Source organism: Harpia harpyja, chromosome 4, assembly GCF_026419915.1.
Source record: "Harpia harpyja isolate bHarHar1 chromosome 4, bHarHar1 primary haplotype, whole genome shotgun sequence".
Classification (NCBI taxonomy): domain Eukaryota; kingdom Metazoa; phylum Chordata; class Aves; order Accipitriformes; family Accipitridae; genus Harpia; species Harpia harpyja.
The window spans coordinates 17,027,061-17,049,871 of NC_068943.1; the positions used below are offsets into that span (position 1 = coordinate 17,027,061).

Consider the following 22,811-nt stretch of genomic DNA (forward strand, 5'->3'; position numbering starts at 1 on the left):
TCTCGAAATTGATTATGATGATGTTTGAGATGTTCTCATTATATTCTACTGTTTATATTTGGCATATTGTTCCTGAATATAGACAAAATATTTCTCCTCTGCCTGGAAAGTATGAACTTCTACCATGTCCTATGTCCTGGGAAGCCAAGAAAGTACCCTAACCTTCAAGCTTGTTAAATATTCCGATATCCTTCACTTTTTCCTGTTGCTGTTTGTTTTATTATAACCTACTTAAATATGGAGGAACAATGTAATATGAATTGTTTTGTAACCTGAGGAAACATCTGGATTGCTAGACTTTGCTCCAAAAAATACATTTGTTTTTGTGAGTGGTAACAGTAGGAAAAACTGAGATCACTCCATGCTTCTGTATATTTTTTAGCATAGGGGTAAGGCTTCATGACTGAGAACTGGAAGAAGTTGGTTCAGATCCCATAATGCAGAAGGAAGTAAACACAGATTTCCCACCTTCTAAGTAAATACTGAAGGTACTGGATAAAAGATGACTCTTCCCATTAGAAATCCAGGTCCAAATTTGGAAATATTCTCTGATTAATTGAAACTTTATTTTTTTAACAAATAGTTGTTTCCCCAAAAATGTGTCCAGATGAGTGGAAATAACCTTTTAGTGTCTAGAAATGTAAAATAATCCAAAGTACAGTGACCTAATTCTACAAGCTTTACTAGAGAAGCTTCTTCATGTTTAACGAATGAAAATGCATTCAAATCAGAAGGACTTAACTATACGTTTAAGACTTTGCAGTGTAATGCTTTGTGGAGAGACAGTTATATTTAATTCACAACTGCTGCATTGCTTGCCAGTAATTTCAACATTGCTGATCTTAATTTTCAAAATACAAACTCTACAAGAGAGACTGAGTGTGTTCACAGAATTATTAGAAGTGGATTGCTTTAATGAGCTACTTGTTTGTGTATACTTGTTTTGTATGTGTTTATATTAAGCTACCCATGGTTTTTATAGTTCTGTAGATTTATGTAGGTACAAAGTCAGTGTGCATAAGAACAATAAATTAGTGCATCAAAATAAGAGAATATCATCGACCAGAGTTGATGGTTTAGTTTAGTGGTTGAAAAAGATGGGGTTTTTTTTTTAGTAGGTTGTGTTCTGGTAGCAGAACATTGATAATTTGTGGCCTTAAAAAGGTGCATACCTGACATTATCAACGTGAATCATTTCAAGCGTGTTTGTAAGCCTCTTTACGCAATTTGCCTTATAGCTGTATTTACTTCCTACATTTCCTGACTTTTGAGCATTAAAGAAAACAAATCTGGTAATATATTTGATCTGTCTACAAGTCTCTTATTGCAGTCAGGCTGACACATATAGAGATAATAAATAATCCCTGGTTTCTGTTGCAGCTGTGATAAACTTAGTTAACTCCTGGCATTATACCTAAGGATGTAAATTGTGCTTCCTTTACTAGTGTTTTGTGGAAATAGTGAACTGTGCCTTTTGATACCTCCATAGTAGTGTTTTCTCTGTAAATATTTCCTAACACTTGTTTGTATGTATCTTTGTTAGAAGAAATGTATTGAAAATATTCTTGGGGAAAAAAATTCCCTTTATATTTCCTTTCATTTTGATGTGAACAGAAGCATGTGTTTGATTTTTATCTTGTGTTCAGGTCTTTAATCCTTGTTTTGTATTATTAAAGGTATCACTGTCAATATATAATAATTTAATTATAAAATATACTGAACAGGTGACCGAATGAATTTCACAGGAGCTGCTAGACCAATTTCTCCAGCAGGAAAATCAGACATGTCATCAAAACACAGAGCTGACAGCAGGTCACCCAAGCTTGATGTGCGAATGAATAGAGCTGCTGCTGATCAGAAGAAACCTAGGAATACAGAAGGCTTATCTGCCAGTGAGTCTCTTATGCTGAAATCAGATGCTGCAAAATTGCGGTCAGACTCTCACAGCAGGTCTTTGTCTCCAAATCATAACACTTTGCAAACACTAAAAACTGATGGAAGAACAACTACTGTTCTGAGAGCTGAATCTCCAGGGCCAGGAACCCGGTCATCTTCTCCAAAGACAAAGACACTTACAGCCGTTAGATCTGGTGCTAGTTCTCCACGATCCTCATCACCCCATGACAAAACTCTACCTCAGAAAGCTTCATCCCCTGTAAAAACAAAGCTTGATCCTCCTCGAGAACGGTCCAAATCAGATTCTTACACATTAGATCCAGACACGCTTCGCAAAAAGAAAGTACCACTAACAGAACCCTTAAGGGGGCGGTCCACTTCACCCAAACCAAAAATTATTGCAAAAGATGGAAAACCTGTTACAGAAACTGAAAATAGAGCTCCTTCCCCTCATGTTGTACAGGAAAATCTTCACAGTGAGGTAGTTGAAGTATGTACTTCAAGTACTTTAAAGACTAACAGCATTACAGATAGCACCTGTGAAGACAACACAGAATTCAGAAGTCTGGACGATGGTTCTAATAAAGTTCATTTCAGCATAGGAAAAGCACCACTGAAAGATGAGCAAGACATGAGAGCATCTCCAAAAGTGAGCCGTAAATGCGCTGGTAGGCACACAAGACCCAAAAAGGAAAAATCCAGCTTTCTTTTCAAAGGAGATGGCTCCAAGCCTGTAGAGCCTGCCAAGCAAGCAATGTCACCTTCCGTTGCAGAATGTGCTAGAGCTGTATTTGCTGCATTTCTTTGGCATGAAGGAATAGTTCATGATGCTATGGCTTGTTCATCTTTTTTGAAGTTTAATCCAGAACTGTCCAAAGAGCATGCGCCAATACGAAGCAGTCTTACTCAACAACCTGCAGAGGAAAAAGAAACCAAGTTGAAAAATAGACATTCATTGGAAATATCATCTGCTCTTAACATGTTCAACATCTCACCTCATGGACCAGATATATCTAAAATGGGTAGCATCAATAAAAACAAAGTCCTCTCTATGTTAAAAGAACCACCTCTGCATGAAAAGTGTGAGGATGGAAAAACTGAAACTACCTCCTTCGAAACATCCAGTCATCACACAATGAAATCCAAGTCTCCTCTTCCATTAACACTGCAGCACTTGGTAGCTTTCTGGGAAGATATTTCTTTAGCAACTATTAAAGCAGCTTCCCAAAACATGATTTTTCCAAGTCCTGGTTCTTGTGCAGTGTTAAAGAAGAAGGAAAGTGACAAAGATAACAAGAAAACCAAAAAAGAGAAAAAGAAAAAAGAAAAGGTTGAGACTAGGCCAAGGGGAAATCTTTTTGGTGAGATGGCCCAGCTTGCAGTGGGAGGACCTGAAAAAGACACCATCTGTGAGTTATGTGGAGAATCCCATCCATATCCAGTGACTTACCACATGAGACAAGCTCATCCAGGTAAGATTACATATTTTTTTAGTTACTGTGTCCATCTGTAAAGTATATTGCACACACACAGTTTGGTATTAGTTACTGTTATGAAAATGTGTCAGGCTGTCTTGTCTAACATTTTAACAGAGTTCACTATATAAGTATATAAGCTAAATTAAAACTCACACACACTTACTTACAAATTATTTACATGTTTGTGTACATACTTTTAAGTAGTTATGGATTTAAGCTTTCAAAGATGCTGAAGAAAGTTGTTTGAAACAAGGCCAAAGTAATGAGCTAACTTTACAGTAGCTCTTCAAGAAGCATGCCATTTGTTACACTTTACGACTTGAAACTGTGATGAGAAAATTGGAAATAAAATAAAAAATATGAGATTGGTTAATTAGAGTTTCTATGTTGCCCAATGTTTTCTATTACTATTCTAGTATGAATAGTAGAAAACTTTTATTTATCTGCTGTGTCAGCACTGGGTATCAGTGAGTTAATTTTTTTGTTTTAAAATGTATCTTAAAAGAAATCCAGTTCAAGTCTGTAGACAGTTTGTATTGTAAAATACAACCAGAATCTGCTATTTTGTCTTTTTATGTGGGTCCCTGAATTTTTTGAGGAGTTTGTTTAATTTTAGGAAAATGAGATAAATCAGTGCTAGCTTGGTATTATCTTAGCTAGTCAACTGACTTCAAAAGGTACATAAGTTGTGTTTTCTTTAGAAAAGGGATCACTAATAGAAGGGAATAGCTACAATATAGCTAGTAATAAGTAGCCTTGTTAAAGACAAAATGCTTTCTGTGTTTTCTAGCTTGTAAACATAACTAATTATTTTGCCAGTTAGCGAAGTTCAGGCTGATGTACATGCTCGTTTTAGCACTGTATGCAAAGTTAAATCAAAATTAAGGAGCCTTATTATTCAGCAATTATCAGTGCCCTGAATCTTTCTGAGAAACAGTAATCAGCAAAGGAATGCACTTCATTACCTTACATTAAGCTTTGTTAGACAGAGGGGTAGGTTTTTTATGTTTGTTAAATTATAGATAATGTTGGCTAACATATAATACTGACCTTACCATCACTTTGCTGTCTGAATAGGGAGCTGTTGATTTTTTGAACAAGTTCATAATAAAAACTTGAAAACTGGAGTGTGTTTGGTTTCTTTGGATACTGGTGGGACACATGGATATGCACCTTGTTTTTAATCAGTTCAGAGATACAGAAAAGGAGAAAAATAGGCCAGTAAAAGAAGCATCTTCCTTCCCCCTCTCTATCCCTCTTTTACAGTAATAAATAATAATATAATAATCCTTCTTTTGAAGTAACATTTTTTTTCATCTTTTTCCCGGGTGTAGGTTGTGGCCGTTATGCAGGTGGCCAAGGTTATAATAGCATCGGGCACTTTTGTGGAGGATGGGCTGGTAACTGTGGCGATGGTGGTATTGGAGGAAGCACTTGGTATTTGGTTTGTGATCGATGCAGAGAAAAATATCTCCGTGAAAAGCAAGCAGCAGCCAGAGAGAAGGTATTTTCATCTGTTTCTTATATGTTTAGCTCTCTATCTGCTTAGTAGTACTGTGTTCACAACTTGAAAATAATGTAAGGCCAGTTTAAAAAATTTGGAATTTCAGAATTTTGGAAGGTTTTGGAATATCCATTTATGTCATTGATAGGTTTAAAATAATAAGATAGAAACTTTACTGATTACTTCTGACCAGATTTCTTCCCTTCAGATGGTAGTGTTTTCAAATTTGTGAAGTAATTTTATTTTCTATCCCATTACAACTGCAGCATTGAATGTAGTACCTTATGTTACGACCCAGACTGGACAGACCAGGGAGTCGTGTTTAATTCGAAATTCCCTCGGGCTAAATTAAGGTGAAACGACACCAAACTATCAGTTAAAGATTTTATTCATGGCAGAAGCAAACTGAACTGGGGAGGCGTGGTAGTAGGTGGCAGGGTTTCTCACAACAGGAATTGGCATAAGACTACTTCTGTAAACTGTGTAACCATATACATCAATTCAGGGAATAAGGAGATCCCTCCCGTTGAGCCACGAGGTTCAGAGCAGACCCCCTTGCTTTCTAGACTCCTCCTCAGAGGAGGGCCCAGGGGCGGCTGGATCCACTCTTAGTCTCAGACTCGGTCAACGGTTTGTATCTTGAAACGGATGAGGTCTAGGGATTGTGGAAAAGGAAAGAGAGAAGAAGACAGAGAGAGAGAAAGGAAGAGAGAAAGATTTCACCGGTCTTGGGTCCAGCGTTAGTCCAGTCCCGGTGGGCTTGCGTGCCCGGGGCTTCAGTTTGTGTCCTTTTATCATCCTTGCCCCTCCTTCGGGCAGGCACCTGAACTCGTCAGGTTAATGAGCAGTTTGTGAGCCTTTGGGCTTGGGGGTCGTTTGTGGAGTAACTTCTCCTTCCCTGCAGACATGGCCATTGTTTGATCTTTGCTGATGTCTGAGCTGATGGGCTTTTCATCTTGGTTCCTTGCTGTGCAGGGTTTGTCTTTAAGCAGAACTTGCCCCACCACAATGTTTGAGACATTAACTCCTTCAGTCTCTCACACCTTATTTTTTAAAAGTATGTGTCACTTTATTTAACTTTGAATTTGGTTTTATTTGTTTACTGAAATAGGAGTATTATTTTAACTTTATATGTTTATAGTTTCTTTAATATTTTTAATCATCCAGATCATTGGATACAGGTGCCAAACACTGGGCAAACTAGAGCAATTTTTAATGGGAATAGGACAAAAGTTGTTCTTCTTATATTGGTCTTCCATGACCAGTTTCAAATTCTTGTTTAAAGTACACAGATATATTGAGGTTTTAAGATAAGCAGAACAGTGCTAATTTAACTTGATTTTTGAAACTAAATTTGTTGAAACTTTTTGCATACAAAATTCATCCTGAGGCAAACATCAAAACTTTTAGCTGTTTATTAAAAGTTTGCAAAGTTATGAAAATAATAGAAGTGCCATTTTGTAGTAGAAAATATTTTATAACAGGAAGAATCCAGCAACTTTAGTATGTGACATTGCCAGCTTTTCCTGTGATGAAGTATAATTTAAATACACCTTTTAAAAATTCCTCTAGATTAAACAATCTAGGAGAAAACCAATGCAAGTTAAGACTCCTCGTGCCTTGCCAACTATGGAAGCTCATCAAGTGATTAAAGCCAATGCACTGTATTTACTGTCACTGAGTAGTGCTGCTGAGCCCAGTATCCTCTGCTATCACCCTGCAAAAGCATTCCAATCTCAACTTCCCAGTGTCAAAGAAGGAATTTCTGAAGACTTTCCCATTAAAATGCCATGTCTCTATCTACAGACTTTAGCAAGGTAATTAAAGGAAGCTTATGAATATTGATTTTAATATTTATTTATAGTGTTGGATAAAAATGTGTGTGTATAAAGTAAACTAAAACTTGCATAGAAAAACACATATTTTCCTAATTCTTTATGATCTTTGTTCTTCTTTCTCTTCTGTTTCCATGATCTTGTTCAATTTCTTAGATTGTATTTGCTCCAAGGGTCAAGTATACCCTGAATAGCTTTCGGATGCTAAATATTTTTTAACAACAGTTTAGTTTCTGTCCAAAGAATTTAGAATTTTCTGAAGAGTTTAACTTGGTGTGTTAGTAGCAGACATATGTGCTACTTTTCTCTCTTTACAGTTAAAAACAGTAAGAAGGAAACCAGAAGACTTGTGCTTACTTGGTATTTCTAAGTAGATTTCACTGTAGTGTCTCGTGTTTATGATGGATAGACATTTGGGCCTAAAATACATGATGGAAATACCTAATGAAAATACTAAAAGATAGCAAAGGCTGATCCCCACTCCTCCGTGTTTGAAAATGCTGTTATATTTTCCACTAACACTTTAAAGTCACAACCAGCTTAAACGCGTTAGGTGAGGAGTAAATGAATAGGGTTGGCTGGCTAAATGTATTAGCAAAGGACTTTTGTTTATGCCTGTGTTTCAGGAACTTGTATTCCTCAATACTAATTTAAAAATCTAATTTGATGTAGGCATCATCATGAAAATTTTGTTGGGTACCAGGATGACAACCTCTTCCAGGATGAGATGAGGTACCTGCGCTCAACTTCAGTACCTGCGCCATACATCTCGGTTACTCCTGATGCAAGCCCTAATGTCTTTGAAGAGCCAGAGAGTAACATGAAATCTATGCCACCAAGGTACTTCCTTGTAATTCTAGCTACTACATAAAAATGCTAAAGCATTAGCATAACACCAATTAAAAACCGACAAAAAAACCACCCAACAAAAAAAACCCCAAAACATTGCTGTAGTTAAGTAGCTAAAGTATCACATCAGCTCAGATCAATCTCTGAAATGGCAGCAAAAAAGCCAAAATCATATGAAGCTGTAGTTAGAAAAATATCTTCAGTGAATCATAGCATAGCTGGTATATTTTTCAACCAGTAGCCATGCAAGTTTGCAAATTGGGTTTGAAACTTTTAACTGTAATGCAAACCAGTTGCTTCTCTCTAGAAAGGTCTTGGGCTTACAACCTAAATATGAAAAAAAGTTTGTTAAGAAATTGATAAGGACTCTTAGCATACCTCAGGGAAATTTATCCATATAAATCCTTACTCCAGGACTGCTTATTTCCCTGCAGAGACAAATTTTTCCAGAATCTCCAGAAGTACAGAACTGAAGAAGTGATCTAAAGAGCAGTGGTCCAAGGACCATAGCTGTTGCAAACTCCTTGAAAATATAGCAATTTTTTTCCCCCTGTATTTCTATTCTTTAACACAACTGACTGTAGTGCAGATTAATGGCCTTTTTGAAAGGAAGTGGCTGTTAAAACTCCTTTCAAGATTTCATTCTGAAGGGAAGTTTGAACAGGAAGGAATTTCATTAGCTTACATTTTTCAAAGCAAATGTTACTGCTTCTTATCTCATTAAGTTTACTGTGATCTAATTCAAGCAATTACAGAATTTTTTGTTTTGCCAGGGGAAAAAAGGCTCTTACTGTTACTTAATAATAGTCCAGAATCAACTTAGATGCTCGGGGTTTTCAGGTGTGAAACGGTGATTCCTCATATTATCATGAGGATGTAATAAAGAGAAAACTTGCTTTTAATCTGTTTTTATTTCAATCTGTTACATTTTATACTGACTGCAAAAACAGTTTATTGGAATACTACAATCTACAATGTAGTCTTTTCAGAAATAGAACTTTTCTAACAAAACTCCTTAAGAGTGCATCGTATTGGTATATTCCTTTATTAAAACTGTGGACACCATGATCTCCTGAGGTCTATAGGGACAGCATAAGCTGGGAGTTCTTCTGCAGACTGTAAGAAGTCCACTGAAGGTAAGGAGTAAAACATGTCAGAGGCATAGCCGTAGCAACTGAAAATTGGCTTTTTAAGGCTAATGATGTCAGAAACTTTTACTTCACATAAAGTTCTAAATTTCAGTTGGCTTGCATATTAAAAATTCACTCCATAGATGTTTTCACATGCATTCTCAGGGCAAATTTGGTCTGAAACTTCAATTCAGGCATGATCTGAATGTTTGTATTCTCTCTAAAAAATACTTAAATTCTTGGAACTTACCATGTACTTCATTATATTTCTTTATAAAGCACTTGCATGCTTTTTCACCATGTGTAGTTCTAATACATGTTCCTTCTTTTCCAGCATTTAAACGGTTATTAGGTACATAAGACAAACTTTCATGCAGTAGTAGCATTGTCATTATGAAATGCATGTGTCTTTATTTAATATTTATGTATAATTCAAGTATACTCTATATGTTCATTAATGTGTCTATAACTTCACTGATTTCTTTGTAGTTTGGAAACCAGTCCAATAACAGACACAGATCTTGCGAAGCGTACAGTCTTTCAAAGATCATATTCAGTTGTTGCATCAGAATATGACAAACAGCACTCAATTTTGCCAGCACGTGTAAAGGCAATCCCTAGGAGAAGAGTCAACAGTGGAGATGCGGGTAAGAGCACAGACATCAGAAGTAGTGAAAAAAATATTCAAGGATATGGCATTGGATTTGCAGTTTTCTTGGAAACTGTAGACAAATGTAATTTTTTATAAATACATGTAATGGCTTTTATTTCTGTTTATTAATAAACTTTAGCTGTTTGTTAATCCACACAGAATTAGCCTAAGAACAGCTCAGGAATTACTGCAGTTCTGAAATTTGTGCTGCATCTTTTGTGCTTGATTTAAAAATTAAAGTGGTATTTTTCTCTCTCAGTTGAAGCATCATTTTTCCACATTGCTTTTTTTAATGCATTTTTCTCATAGAAAAAATGAACAAAAATATCAATTCTAAAATTACTCGATTGCTTTTTATTTTTACTGTGGCTATAAAATTAAAATGCACGAAGAATCTAATGTATGCATATTTTTATGCTTTTGAATAGAAGTGGGGTCCTCTCTCCTGAGACATCCATCTCCTGAACTTTCTCGGTTAATCTCCGCCCACAGCTCTCTTTCCAAAGGAGAGAGAAATTTCCAGTGGCCAGTATTGGCATTTGTAATCCAGCACCATGATCTGGAAGGACTTGAAATTGCAATGAAACAAGCCTTACGGAAATCTGCTTGCCGAGTCTTTGCCATGGAGGTATTAATGTACTAATGGATCTTGTATGATTAAAATAAGACATTTGTAAATTCTGCCTTCAGAAATTTTTTAAAGAATTTTTATATAGAATAAAAAACAAAAAAGAAATTATTTTGTGATGTGCAGTAAACCTATTCTAAAAGTTCATTTATGTGTATTATTAAGTCTAAAAGTTATGAATACAGAAGTATTGCCCGTAAACCTTCTTAATAGTATATCTGTTGTGTAGAAAATCTCTGATAAAAGAATATTATTAAGGCTGCAAAAAATCAATTACACAAATACTGTTTTCTCCCCATTTGCTCACCATCTTCCTGGTCTTGCTTGCCATTCCTTTTTCAAATCTTGGACTGGGTATTCTTTTTTTAGAATTGTTTTGATGCTGGTAATATTTAGATACTTCACAACTTCTGAGATGGGTGAATGCTACCCCTGTTATGTAGATAGTGAATGAGCAGCCAAAAGATCCATTGAGGATCAATTGCTTCAATAAAAGCTGCAAGAGGCATCCTCATTGAGGCCTTTTTTTTTTTTTTTTTTTTTTTTTAATTTCAGCTAAGCTTTAGTAAAGTTTTTTCTGATCTTGTATACAGCATGGATATTTTTCAAGTATTTGTAATGTGTGAAAATATAGGTGGATTTTCTCAGATAAAGTAAAAAACACACCTCTACTGTTAAGCACCACCCATCAAATTTCCAAACATCAACATGCAGAAGTATTTCAGCTTTTAGAAGAATATAAGAATGTTACAATTTTAAAAAACCTTTTTTACCTCACTGTGTTGATTTTTTTGGAAGTGGCTGAATTGTTTTGATTAATTCAGCCAATGGCAGAGACCAAACAAGGAAACCAAATCTCAGCCTACAGAGTTCTAAATTAAAAAGGATCTTTACTTTGTTAACCAATTTGAATAGTAAGGAGTGCTGCCACCTCATCTTGTAATAATCTCTGAAAATATGTAAGAACTTTGCTTTTTCATCCTTAAAGCTTTTTTCAAAGAACTTATTTTTGTGTATGATGTTTATGAATTACTTTGCTATGTCTTTGGTAATATAGTTGTCATTTTAATAAACTGTTTTAGCTACAGAGCAATGTGTCTTCAAGACCTCTGCATTATTATTTGCTTGTCCAAAAGCATCAGTGCACCTCCTTACATAAATGGTTTAAGAAATGGTGTTACTCCAGGTTTGCTTAACCTTGTGTGTATTTTGTTTTAGGCTTTCAACTGGCTTCTTTGTAACGTCATTCAAACAACTTCTCTTCATGATATTTTATGGCATTTTGTGGCTTCCCTGACTCCTGCACCTGTAGAGCCTGAAGAAGAGGAGGATGAAGAAAATAAATCAAATAAAGAAAATGCAGAACAAGTAAGTGAGGTTCAGCATTCCTTTCATAAATACAGTATCTCTGTTGATTTTGTAGTCTATTTAGAAATATTTTTATTATGTGTGTAAAACCAAAACAAAACACCACCCCCAAACAAATCTTAAACCTCCCTCTATGAAACAGAACCTTAATTATGGAATGAAAAATTCTTAGTCTTAAATTGTAGTTGAACTCTTTATAGTCATAGATAAAATAATTTTTCGTCTAAAATCACCAAATTTTGTGTGCTGATGAATTACAGTCTTTTAATACACTATTTTTGCAAGTATTCATGGGAAAGAAGGAAAAAAAAATGCACAAGGACATTTCTAATCCAGTAACAAAAAAAATTGCTGTTTGTTTTTTATTCTTCCTTTGCCTCCCAAAAAGAAGAGAGAAAAAATTTTTCAGAGAAGCTTTGTTGTTTGGTCTGCTGTGTCTTTCAGTGCTTTAAGAAAAGTCTATAGTTAATTCTGAAAATCTGTAGTTAATTTAAGTAATTATATATACACTAGATATAGTTAATTTAGTGATTTAAGAAAAATCTGTAGTTCTGAAAATGTAGCATGTAAAATGGTATACTCTACCATATCATTCTTCCAAAAGATATCTGTTGTGGTTTAACCCCAACCAGCAACTAAGCACCACACAGCTGTTCACTCACTCCCCCACCACCCAGTGGTGCAACAAGCAATTTATAATTCTACTTACTTATTTTCGAGTGTGCCAAATTCTTGTATGTATACATTAAAGCTGATTTGCAGTAGCTGTGTATTATATTCTGAATATTGTTTCTGTGCTTGGCTCCATCCCCAGTGGGATGGGGGAGAGAATCGGGAAAAAAAGTAAAACTCGTGGGTTGAGATAAGAACAGTTTAATAGAACAGAAAGGGAGAAACTAATAATGATAACAATAACAACAATTAAATGGCAGTAATAATAATAAAAGGATTGGAATATACAAGTGATGCATAATGCAGTTACTCACTGCTCACAGACTGATGCCCAGTTAGTTCCTGAGCAGCGATTCCCCCCACGCCCACTCCTCCCAGTTTATATACTAGATGTGACATCACATGGTATGGAATAGCCCTTTGGCCAGTTTGGGTCAGCTGTCCCAGCCGTGTCCCTTCGCAACTTCTTGTGCCCCTCCAGCCTTCTTGCTGGCTGGGCATGAGAAGCTGAAAAATCCTTGACTTAGTCTAAACACTACTTAGCAACAACTGAAAACATCAATGTGTTATCAACATTCTTCTAGTACTGAACCCAAAACATAGCAGTACACCACCTACTAGGAAAAAAGCTAACTCTATCGCAGCCGAAACCAGGACAGTATCTTCATACAATCTCTTCTAGATTTAGCTCTGAAAACATTATCATGTCCACAATGAATAGCTCAAGAAGTCATGCTAGTGCTGTTAGTAAGTCAGGGTAATTTTTATCACTTCAAATCTAATCCAGCTTTGAAATGAGAAGTTCTGAAATGAGTCTTTTCAGCATTGCAGCCCTGGTACGTTGCTACAGTTGTTTACAAAGCAACTGTAATCTAGTCCTAAATTTTATGTGAGAGATCAACTTCTCCATGTTACTGTATCAACATGCAGATTTATAATTCTACTTACTTATTTTCAAGTGTGCCAAATTCTTGTATGTATACATTAAAGCTGATTTGCAGTAGCTGTGTATTATATTCTGAATATTGTTTCTGTGCTTGGCTCCAACAATTTTCTATCTTGTAATAATTTCAACTGCTACATCAAAACCACTGCTAGAGTGAGTGAAATGTGTTCCCACTGGTCCTTACGCTGGTCAGCCTCCAAAATAAGAACCTTTACTATATAAAAGAATAAGTGAATATTGTCTTAGCTGTAGTTTGAATAATTACTGACCAAAAGATAAAGGACATTAGAAAGGAATTTTAAAATATGCCACTTCTGCTCTGGTGGGAATGCTGCTTCTCTTTTGATATAATGAAGGTGGGACTTAAAAAATTCCCTTTGGTCACTTGGCTAGGATGAATAATTTTATGGCATACAAGAAACTGGCAACAGTTTTCAGCCAATTGTTAAGTATCATTCAGGTGACATATATTCAAATCACAACATCTTCCTTCAGTAGTCTGATCATATGATAAAAATACCTATGTAAAAATATGGACACAATGTAATAAATCCAAGGTAGTTTGGTGCTTTCCCACAACTGGGATTCATTTCCTTATGTGAAATATTTTTACATATTCTTTTAATATACTGAGAGAGGATGAGAAATCCCAGTGATGAATTCTGTAAAAATGGGGGATGGGGGTCTAGAACCATAAATGGTTTAATGTGGAAGATATAGGTTCAAGGGCAATGTCCTGGCTAAAGTGAAACAAAATGCAAAAATTACTAAGCTGCAGAGGAGGCGGGGGAGCAGGATGCTCTCTGTGTAGATAGGATCCTTGGAGGTAGGGGAATACCTAGGCTTTGAATTTTTTCTGAATTGGTTATATTTAGTGTAGAGTTCAATCTCACACTTCCTGCTTCATATGCCGAGTACACTTTACCATATTACATCCTCCAGGAAAACACAGAGAAATGTCTGGTTTGATGATTCTTGTCTAGGTAAGTATGTGCCTAAAATTCATTTCAAATAATACCATAGAATTTCTAGGCATTCAAGCAGTCGAGATCCATGGGAAATCTACTTGCAAGAATATACATAGACAATTTAATGGGTTTAAAATAGTAAGTCTGAATCTGGCTTTGGATGTCAGTACGTTGGGTGCATGCAGCTGGGTTCCATGGTTCAAGCAGAATCAGATTTTCTTTTAAAAAGGAATCAAAGAAAACAGTTTGTATCCTTCATAGATGAGTCCTGTCTTCTGAAACAGGGTATCAGAACCTCCTTTTCTTTACTACTCTTCCCCATAACACACCTTGATGGCCCCCACCCTCTGGTCTTCTGCCACTGCCTTCATACCCACTGCCTAGTGGAACTTGGCTCCCAATGCACAGCCATTCTGATACTGACACACCTTAACTAAATCCTTATTTTCACAGCTCTAATGAAAAAGCAGTGGATAACCTTAGCTTAATTAGCAAGTTTGTTATGGCTGGTTTTTGCTGCTCAAAAAAAGTTGTTATTAACAGCTGGAATATGTTATTTTTTCCAGTTTGTTTTTTGTTTTCAATTTATTGCAGTGTAATTTTTCCACATCTTTAAATCATGAGAAATATGTGGTAGTATACCGTATACTTTCTAAATTCCTTGTTTGGTATTCATGTATAGCTTGTTATTGTAAAAATTTTCTGAGAAGAACTGCTTTGAAGTTCACATTCATTATAGGATTGTTGCAGTTAGTCTTAAACCAAGGATAATAAATGTTTTTATTTCTATTTATTTATCCTTTTTTCTCTGAAAGTCTGTTAAAAACATACAAATTGCTTTACATCTTAGGAAAAAGACACAAGAGTATGTGAACATCCTCTGTCAGATATTGTGATTGCTGGTGAAGCAGCTCACCCATTACCCCACACTTTTCATCGCCTTCTTCAGACAATCTCTGATCTTATGATGTCTCTTCCGAGTGGTAGTGCATTACAGCAAATGGCCTTAAGGTGAGCATAAATTAAGAAAATTCTTAAAAGGCTGTAAACATTGTAACATTATAGGTGAAAAGATTTTGCAGTGTAGATAGGAAGCTTGAAGTAACTTTATATGCTTGTGTGAAAAGGAGCATGTCTATCCTTATGCATAGGAAAGATCTATGTAAAAGATGTATACGTGTTTATACATATAAATAATAGTCTAAAAGACTTTATAGAGAAAAATGTATTTGCTCTTAAATTCTGTACTGTTTCCACTGTGAAAAAAAAACCCATATTATTGAATAATATGGTAGTATCTGTGTGTATGTGCATGGTAGCATAATACCTTTTGCTCAGAAATCTGTTGTCTGAATAGTATCCTCAAACTGTTTGAAATTTTTCCTGTGTATCTTGTCTCAAAGATACGGATTTATTAATAATGATTCTATTCACTGTTAAAATTCTAAGAAAAGTTTACTCCTGCCTTCCTTAAAATGATGCATAGAAACACTTAAGATGCTGCAAAAATTTGAAGTTAAAAGTTTATAGAAAGTATTTTAAGAAGCAAAAATGTAATTAATAGTTTCACTGGTAAGTTATGTCTTTTCAACAATATTCAAAATTTCAAAGTGCCCTAAATGTGTTTTCAGGTGCTGGAGTCTCAAATTCAAACAATCTGATCACCAGTTCCTGCACCAGAGCAATGTTTTTCATCATATCAACAATATTCTGTCTAAATCTGATGATGGAGATAGTGAAGAGAGTTTTAGTATCAGTGTTCAGTCTGGTTTTGAAGTCATGAATCAGGCAAGTATTACACCTCTCAGAAGCAGAGATCAATTGTGAACACCCTGTACTTCCTCTGATCATTCTCTTTGAATTAAAACATTCTTTATTGCAATGTCATATTTCCTTGAATGTATCTCAGTTTGGGATCTTGTTGCTGATATTCAGGTTCTCATATGTAGCTTTAGAGGTTCAAATATTGACCCTTAACCTGTATACCACTCAAACCTAAATTTTGAAGCAGTGCTTGTAAGTGCTTGTTTGCAAGTAAAGTGTTTGGGGATCTCTCATAGTTCATTTAGTTAATTAATTTGGTTCATTGAGTTAGTTCATTTTTTAAATGCTGTGTACTTCCAGTTCTTACTTGCTTATATCTTTTTTTTTCCTTTTGTTATTCTCAGGAGCACAAATTAATACTCCTAATGAATATCTTTAAAGTGTTTTTATCCATTTATTAATACATTTAGGCATTTACTAATATATTCAGCTGTTAGCTATTCATATTTCCTTTGGTTTAAAGGGCTGAATAACTTGAACCAGTAAATGACAAATTTCTTCTTTAATTCAGAGAGCATGTTCCTCAGAACAGAAATGTCTGTATGGTTTTAAAAATTGTAAATAATGCCTGTATTTGGGCTTACTTTCAGATATTTTAAGTATTTACATTTGTTTTCACAGGAACTGTGTATAGTGGTTTGTCTAAAAGACCTAACCAGCATTGTTGACATTAAAACATCAAGCCGACCTGCCATGATTGGTAGTTTAACAGATGGGTCTACAGAAACGTTCTGGGAGTCAGGAGATGAAGATAAAAACAAAACTAAAAACATCACAATTAACTGTGTAAAAGGAATCAATGCACGTTATGTGTGTGTTCATGTAGACAATTCCAGAGATCTTGGGGTAAGAGGAAAATTAAATGTGTCTCATTGAAGGTGCATAGTCAAAGTTGTTTATATTTATCAATCAAGAATGACCATTTTCTTTGTCCAGTTCAGTTTGTAATTCTGATTCAGAAGCTCACATTTCAAAGTAAAGTTTCTAATTCCTGTGGTTTTGAAAGCAGTACTTGATGTGATCAGACCGATCTAACTAAATTTGCAATTTGCATGAACTTAAGACGGGGTAACTTAATTCTCAGTGCCATGTTCAATTTCTGATGCATTTTCAAGCATTTAATTATTTCATAAGTTACTTTTTCTGCTCATGATTTCTGTAAAAGCATTCAAATAAGGAGTTTTCATAAAATCTGAACTATTTTCTAGACTTAGTGCATTTGTGTTTATTGATCTGTACAGTAACGTTACAAATATATTTTTATTTCAACTACAGCATTTAATACAAGGAGCAAATTATATATTTTTTTTCAGAGCTGTGCTTTGGAATTCTTTGTCCTTGGTTTTGATCACTTTTAAAATTTTTTTTGGTAATGAAACAACTTGTCTCTCTTTCACTCTCTTAATATGGAAGAAATAGTCAGAGTGGTCCTTTGTTGAAGTGTTTTGTTCTTATTTTGCTTGTCTGTTGCAGAACAAAGTGACTTCAATGACCTTTCTAACTGGCAAGGCAGTAGAAGATCTCTGCAGAATAAAGCAGGTAAACATTTTAACAGTTGTTATTGAAAAATTGCCATCATTTTTTGGCTGCATATAGCAGAGATTTTCTAAGCAAATAGCTTCCATTTCATGTGGTAGATAAATTATTTTACAAATATCAGGCATTATAATATTCTTGGAAAATACTGTATTATTAATGACAGAATTCAATCATATATACTGAATATTGATCAAGCTTTTACTCTTTTACTGAAACAGAACAGGGTAATATAAAATGTTCCTTGGATTTTTATTTTTTTTTAATTACAACAGCTGAAAGGATAAGTGATCATGTAGAAAGTTTCCAAAAAAGACTGGTTAGAGTCCATTATATAAGATCCAACAAGCTGTTTGATTTCTTTTAGGGTACTTATATCTGAATATACCTGAAGTAATTCTATTAAGTAGCGTTACACATTGTTAGATATTCTGATGCCTGGCTTCTTAGTGGTGCACTGTCATTGTCTTTTATCTGCTTCATGGAATCATTTTTCATTAGAGAAATGCAGCTTAAGAGTTAGCAGAAGTAGAACACCATGAGAAAGGAGAAAATAAATCATTTACCTTCAACATGAGTTTTTCTCATTACATGGTCTAATACACATTTATAGCACATGTTTTACCCTGACATTTTAGTTCTCAACTTCAGGTAGCTGAAGACTTATGTCCAGAGACTCAAGTTCAGAATGGTATTCAGTCTTTATACTTCTGTTGCTAAGCCAAATGGTAGATGTATGTTTTTTACACAGAGAACAATGTTTTGTATTTTGACACTGGTGTAACCCATCAAAGATATTTAAGGTTTCAAGCCGGCAGTTAACCATTTTGGGCTCAAAACTTTATTATTTGGATTATTGACAGTCAGTGATAAAATTATTCAGGAAGAAGCATTACCTTATTACAGAGAGATGGTTTGCTTTTCTCTCCCTCTTATCCTCAGAGAGCATTTAAGGCAAAGATACAGCTCCAAAAGATGTTACAAATCGGAAGAAATTAAACTTTGGTACAGTGGGCTCATACTAAACAGTGAAGTGTGTGTATATACGTAGATAGATACAAAGTTTGTGCATGTATTTCTCTGTGAGTATATATAATGTAGATAGAAAATACAGATGGACATGCACACCCCTCTTGGAGAATTCTTTTTTTGTGAGAAGACTGACTTGGTATGCCTGGCTATCCAGCTAAATAAAAGAAGGCGACAGCAGAGCTCAGGCGCTGGACTCATTCGTACAGCTTGTTAGCTTGCTTCCTGGCCTTGTTTCTGTCTGCTCAAACGCAGTGCCCAGGCATTTTTCCAGGGATGGTTCACTCCCAGAAGACAGATGGGACTTGGTTCAGCTTTGCTCCCTCTTTGCTAAACAGTCCTCTGACACTTCTCCAACAGTTTGTTTTTTTTTTATCTTCAGACACCCACGTGCTATATGTTAACTGATGCATACCCTGTCTCGTGGTATTTTAAAAAAAAAGTCAGTCTTGTCTGCTGCAGCACAGTTCAGTGCAGACACTGAGAATTAGCGTAGAAATGGGAAAGAACCAATATTAGCTTGATTATAAGTGAGCCTATGGATATGAGAGAGGGCTCACTTAGCTCAGGTCCCAGTGTAACTGGGGCCCACTGGGGTTGCTTTGAGCAATGATGTGAGGCACTGCACCCTATCGGTTTTTGGCTTCCAGTAGTGACATCACAGTTTAAATCATATAACATCTTCGTTCTTTTTTTTTAACCGTATTTATTTTTAAATAAACTTAATTTGATACAATTCGTCTGTCTTTTTTACAGGTATTAAGTCCTGCATCTCTTGATAAGGATATCAGACATCAACTTCCACAGAGTTACAATTTCCTTGGCAGGGGCTTTTGTAAATAGGGATGAAAAAACTTAACTACTGATAATTGTGTGTTAAATTTTCAGTTAAATTATGGTGGCTTTTTTTTTTTTTTTTATTAAAAGTAGTGAGCAAACACTAGTTCAAAGTGGTTTTTTGAATATGTGAACTGTTGCTTAGAGGATAAAAGGGATAGATAGAGAACTATTTCTAATAGGCTTTAAAGATGAAAAATAAATGGCTATATGTCTTTTTTTTAAATTTGAGAATTTTTTTATCTGAATTCATGAAGTTGAATATTTTTATAATTAAACATGATCGTCTTACTGCTCAGGATGAAAATTTCATAGCAAACACTGTATTGGTTTCAGTGATACATGATGGGTTTGTTTTAGAGGTAGGTGACTTTTTGTTTGATGTACTGTCAGTTCCCATCTTTATATTCCCGTTTAATAGGTAGACTTGGATTCAAGACATATTGGCTGGGTAACAAGTGAACTTCCTGGGGGTGATAATCACATCATCAAAATTGAATTGAAGGGTCCAGAGAACACACTAAGAGTTCGACAAGTGAAAATTCTTGGATGGAAAGATGGTGAAAGCATTAAAATAGCAGGCCAGATTTCTGCAAGTGTAGCTCAACAAAGAAACTGTGAATCTGAGACGCTGCGAGTATTCCGACTTATTACATCCCAGGTGGGTTTTTAATGATGTGTTACATGGTGAAAGTTACTATAAATCATAGACTTTCAACGCTTTATGCTTTATTGTAATATGTCATGTCTGCACAAGTTTGTCTTTGAGATAAGCTGACTGTCACTGTCTTTCTTCCAGGTATTTGGAAAACTCATCTCCGGAGATGCTGAGCCAACCCCAGAACAAGAAGAAAAAGCACTGTTGTCTTCCCCAGAAGGAGAAGAAAAAGTACACAATGTATTTATTTGTATTCTATCAATAATACTTTGCTGAAAAATTGATCCAGAATGATTTTCAGTATTTGTCCTATGTCTTACGCTACATAATTTTCAGATCAAAACAGAAGCAAAATGTCACAATTGCTTATTTTTTCAAAATTATCATTGATTTTTTTATTAGTAAATTATAATTTGAGCATACGCATTTAATGGAAACATCATAGCAGTGGTGGCACAAATTATGCCTCGAATTACAGAAGTACTTAACACCTGCAGTAATGGTCAACCTGAAAGTCCTTCTTGCCTATTATCTTGTGCCTTGAGGGGCTCTGTTGATGTTTAGAGAAAAAGTATTAAGAAACCACACTAGTATCCTTTTACCTAGTACACTCTCCTGTCTTCCAGCAAGGATTAGTTTAAGAAGTGTTCCTGAAAAGGTCACTGTATCTGGACTATCATGTTTAATAGCCAGGATTGGACTGTCCTCAATGAAAGTAATTTTGTTTTTCAGATGATATATGGTTTTGCTCTACCCAGTATCTTGTGGCAATAAGTTCCATGACTGAATTACTCATTTTGTAAAAGTGTATTTTTCTCATACCTGCTGTGTGGTAACTTAATTGTGCATTCCCTGTTTCTTTTATTGTGCAATATATAAACTGAAAAGTATATTCCATGCACTGCTTTACAAAGGCTTAATCAGTGATTGTATTAAGCTATGTGAAAAGGCTGAATCTCGGATAATTATGCTTCACTTGTTTTGCTTATTGATTATTTTCTTTTATTTCCTGCTCAAATTTCCTCTTATAAAAAGAAAGTAAATACATCTAAGAGGTATTTATTAACCATAGTTCAATTGATCTTGCTTATATAACTTATTTCTCTGTAACAAAAAGCTACAAACTTTTAGAGCAAAGTTTGTTGATATTCCATGTTAATTGCTACAGTAATGAGGAAATGTTCTTGAAACTCTTTATCTAATATTAAATAATGCTTTTTATGAAGGCAACATCAGATGCAGACCTGAAGGAGCACATGGTAGGGATCATATTCAGCCGGAGCAAACTGACAAATTTGCAGAAGCAGGTTTGTTCATTCTGAAATGCTTTGAGGATTAAATGTTTGCGTGTTGTAATAAATATGCTCATTTTCAGTGAATGCAGTATCTTTTACTTGACACTTTCAATTCTTCTGTTGTTCTTTATAATCAAATTTTGGGTTACGTTTTAAATAATATGTGTGTGCATTTTATATGAAAATTCTGCATTGACACTGAAAAAATCCATTTTAGTAGGATAAAAAACTATATCCTATTAGACTCAATTTAAAAAGAAAAGTTTTACAATTGAGTTGTAAATGGTACTTACTCATGTTTGCTGATAATATTAGCACAATAGTAGACTCTCTCAAATTTCTAGGAGAGGTTCAGTGACAGAGTTTAGATTCTTAGTTTTGCACATTTTTTCTCCCCTTTTCTGTCATCAAGAAGTATTTAGGTTTGATAAAATTTAATCCTAAAAAGGTAATCAGTGTATATCCTTAAATTATTCTTTCCTGCAATCAAGGAGAGTTTGGGTCTGTGGTTTTCTTACTTATCTTTGTTTTTCTTAACATAATGCAGTAGTTAGAGTATGTTTTTTCTTTTCCTTTTGAATACTTGCTTTAGTTGGTGTATTTAAAAAAGTATCTTTTATATTATCTCTATTACACCTATCACAAGACAAACATTGCTGTAAAGATTTTCACAGTAATACAAGAGCTATTAGATTCATTTTGAAGTTTGTCAGATTAGTAAGTCATGCAGAATCTACTTTTTTGTCACCCATCTTAGCAAACTTTAAAATCTCTTAAATATGCTTTTTAACATGCTATTGGTAAAATGAAAACAAGGTTTCTAAAATTTTTTAAGCTTCTCGAATAGTAAACTAAATGAGACTAAGTCTTTAAGTCCTTTTCTTTTGTGGGTGTTGAGTAAATGTATTTCTTTGGGGCTTTTTGTGTGTGTTTCTTTTAATCTGAATTCTGTGTAAAAAGCAAATTAAAAAGCAGGAACTACAATTAAAAAAAAAGATGTATTTCAGTGAAGTTTTCCAGAATGAAGCTGAGCAAATTCAGTATTAAATCTAAATCTTAATTCTAAAGAATTTTACCCAATCTTTACTATAAATTTAACCCTAAATTTTATTCTTCATTTGAATTTATGTTGAAAAGTAATTTAAGCACAGGCCAAATTTCACAGGCTTGCCATTTTAGTCATAGCTGTGACGGTACATAAACCACAATCTCTTTCACTTTCTAAAAGTTTTTAAGAGTTACTATGTATTTGGATCCTGTTTCGATAGGTATGTGCTCATATAGTCCAGGCCATACGAATGGAAGCAACGCGTGTGCGTGAAGAATGGGAGCATGCCATCTCTAGCAAAGAGAACGCCAACTCACAGCCTAATGATGAAGATGCTTCTTCTGACGCTTATTGCTTTGAGCTGCTATCAATGGTTCTGGCATTGAGCGGTTCCAATGTAGGCCGGCAGTATCTGGCTCAGCAGCTGACTCTGCTTCAGGATCTCTTCTCATTACTACACACTGCTTCTCCCAGGGTGCAGAGACAGGTGAGTGCTAACTGTTCCTTATCTTGGTTTTCCCAGAAAAAAGTCTTTAGAATCCTATAATTGTGTGCGTGATGGTATAATATGTATTTGAACTTCTTTTTTGGTGAAATGTAATTTTGTGTTTTCACTTCAAAAAATGTCTTTCCAATCATACTCAGATCATCCCTATAT

At 35.0% G+C, this 22,811-nt stretch overlaps 1 protein-coding gene across 11 annotated transcripts in view; it reads left to right on the forward strand.

Annotated features, from left to right (window-relative positions):
• Positions 1-22,811, forward strand: part of MYCBP2 (MYC binding protein 2) — a 205,561-nt gene that overhangs the window by 161,660 nt on the left and 21,090 nt on the right. For 10 of the 11 annotated variants that reach the window (XM_052785932.1, XM_052785933.1, XM_052785936.1 and 7 more), the window contains 15 exons: positions 1,725-3,368; positions 4,709-4,878; positions 6,451-6,695; positions 7,386-7,553; positions 9,182-9,339; positions 9,773-9,972; positions 11,191-11,340; positions 14,777-14,937; positions 15,558-15,714; positions 16,372-16,596; positions 17,224-17,289; positions 19,574-19,813; positions 19,952-20,050; positions 21,037-21,117; positions 22,374-22,640. In XM_052785932.1, the coding sequence (XP_052641892.1) occupies positions 1,725-3,368; positions 4,709-4,878; positions 6,451-6,695; positions 7,386-7,553; positions 9,182-9,339; positions 9,773-9,972; positions 11,191-11,340; positions 14,777-14,937; positions 15,558-15,714; positions 16,372-16,596; positions 17,224-17,289; positions 19,574-19,813; positions 19,952-20,050; positions 21,037-21,117; positions 22,374-22,640 (4,031 nt within the window). The remainder of the gene's footprint in view (positions 1-1,724; positions 3,369-4,708; positions 4,879-6,450; positions 6,696-7,385; positions 7,554-9,181; positions 9,340-9,772; positions 9,973-11,190; positions 11,341-14,776; positions 14,938-15,557; positions 15,715-16,371; positions 16,597-17,223; positions 17,290-19,573; positions 19,814-19,951; positions 20,051-21,036; positions 21,118-22,373; positions 22,641-22,811) is intronic. The other variant, XM_052785941.1, reaches the window with a different exon arrangement.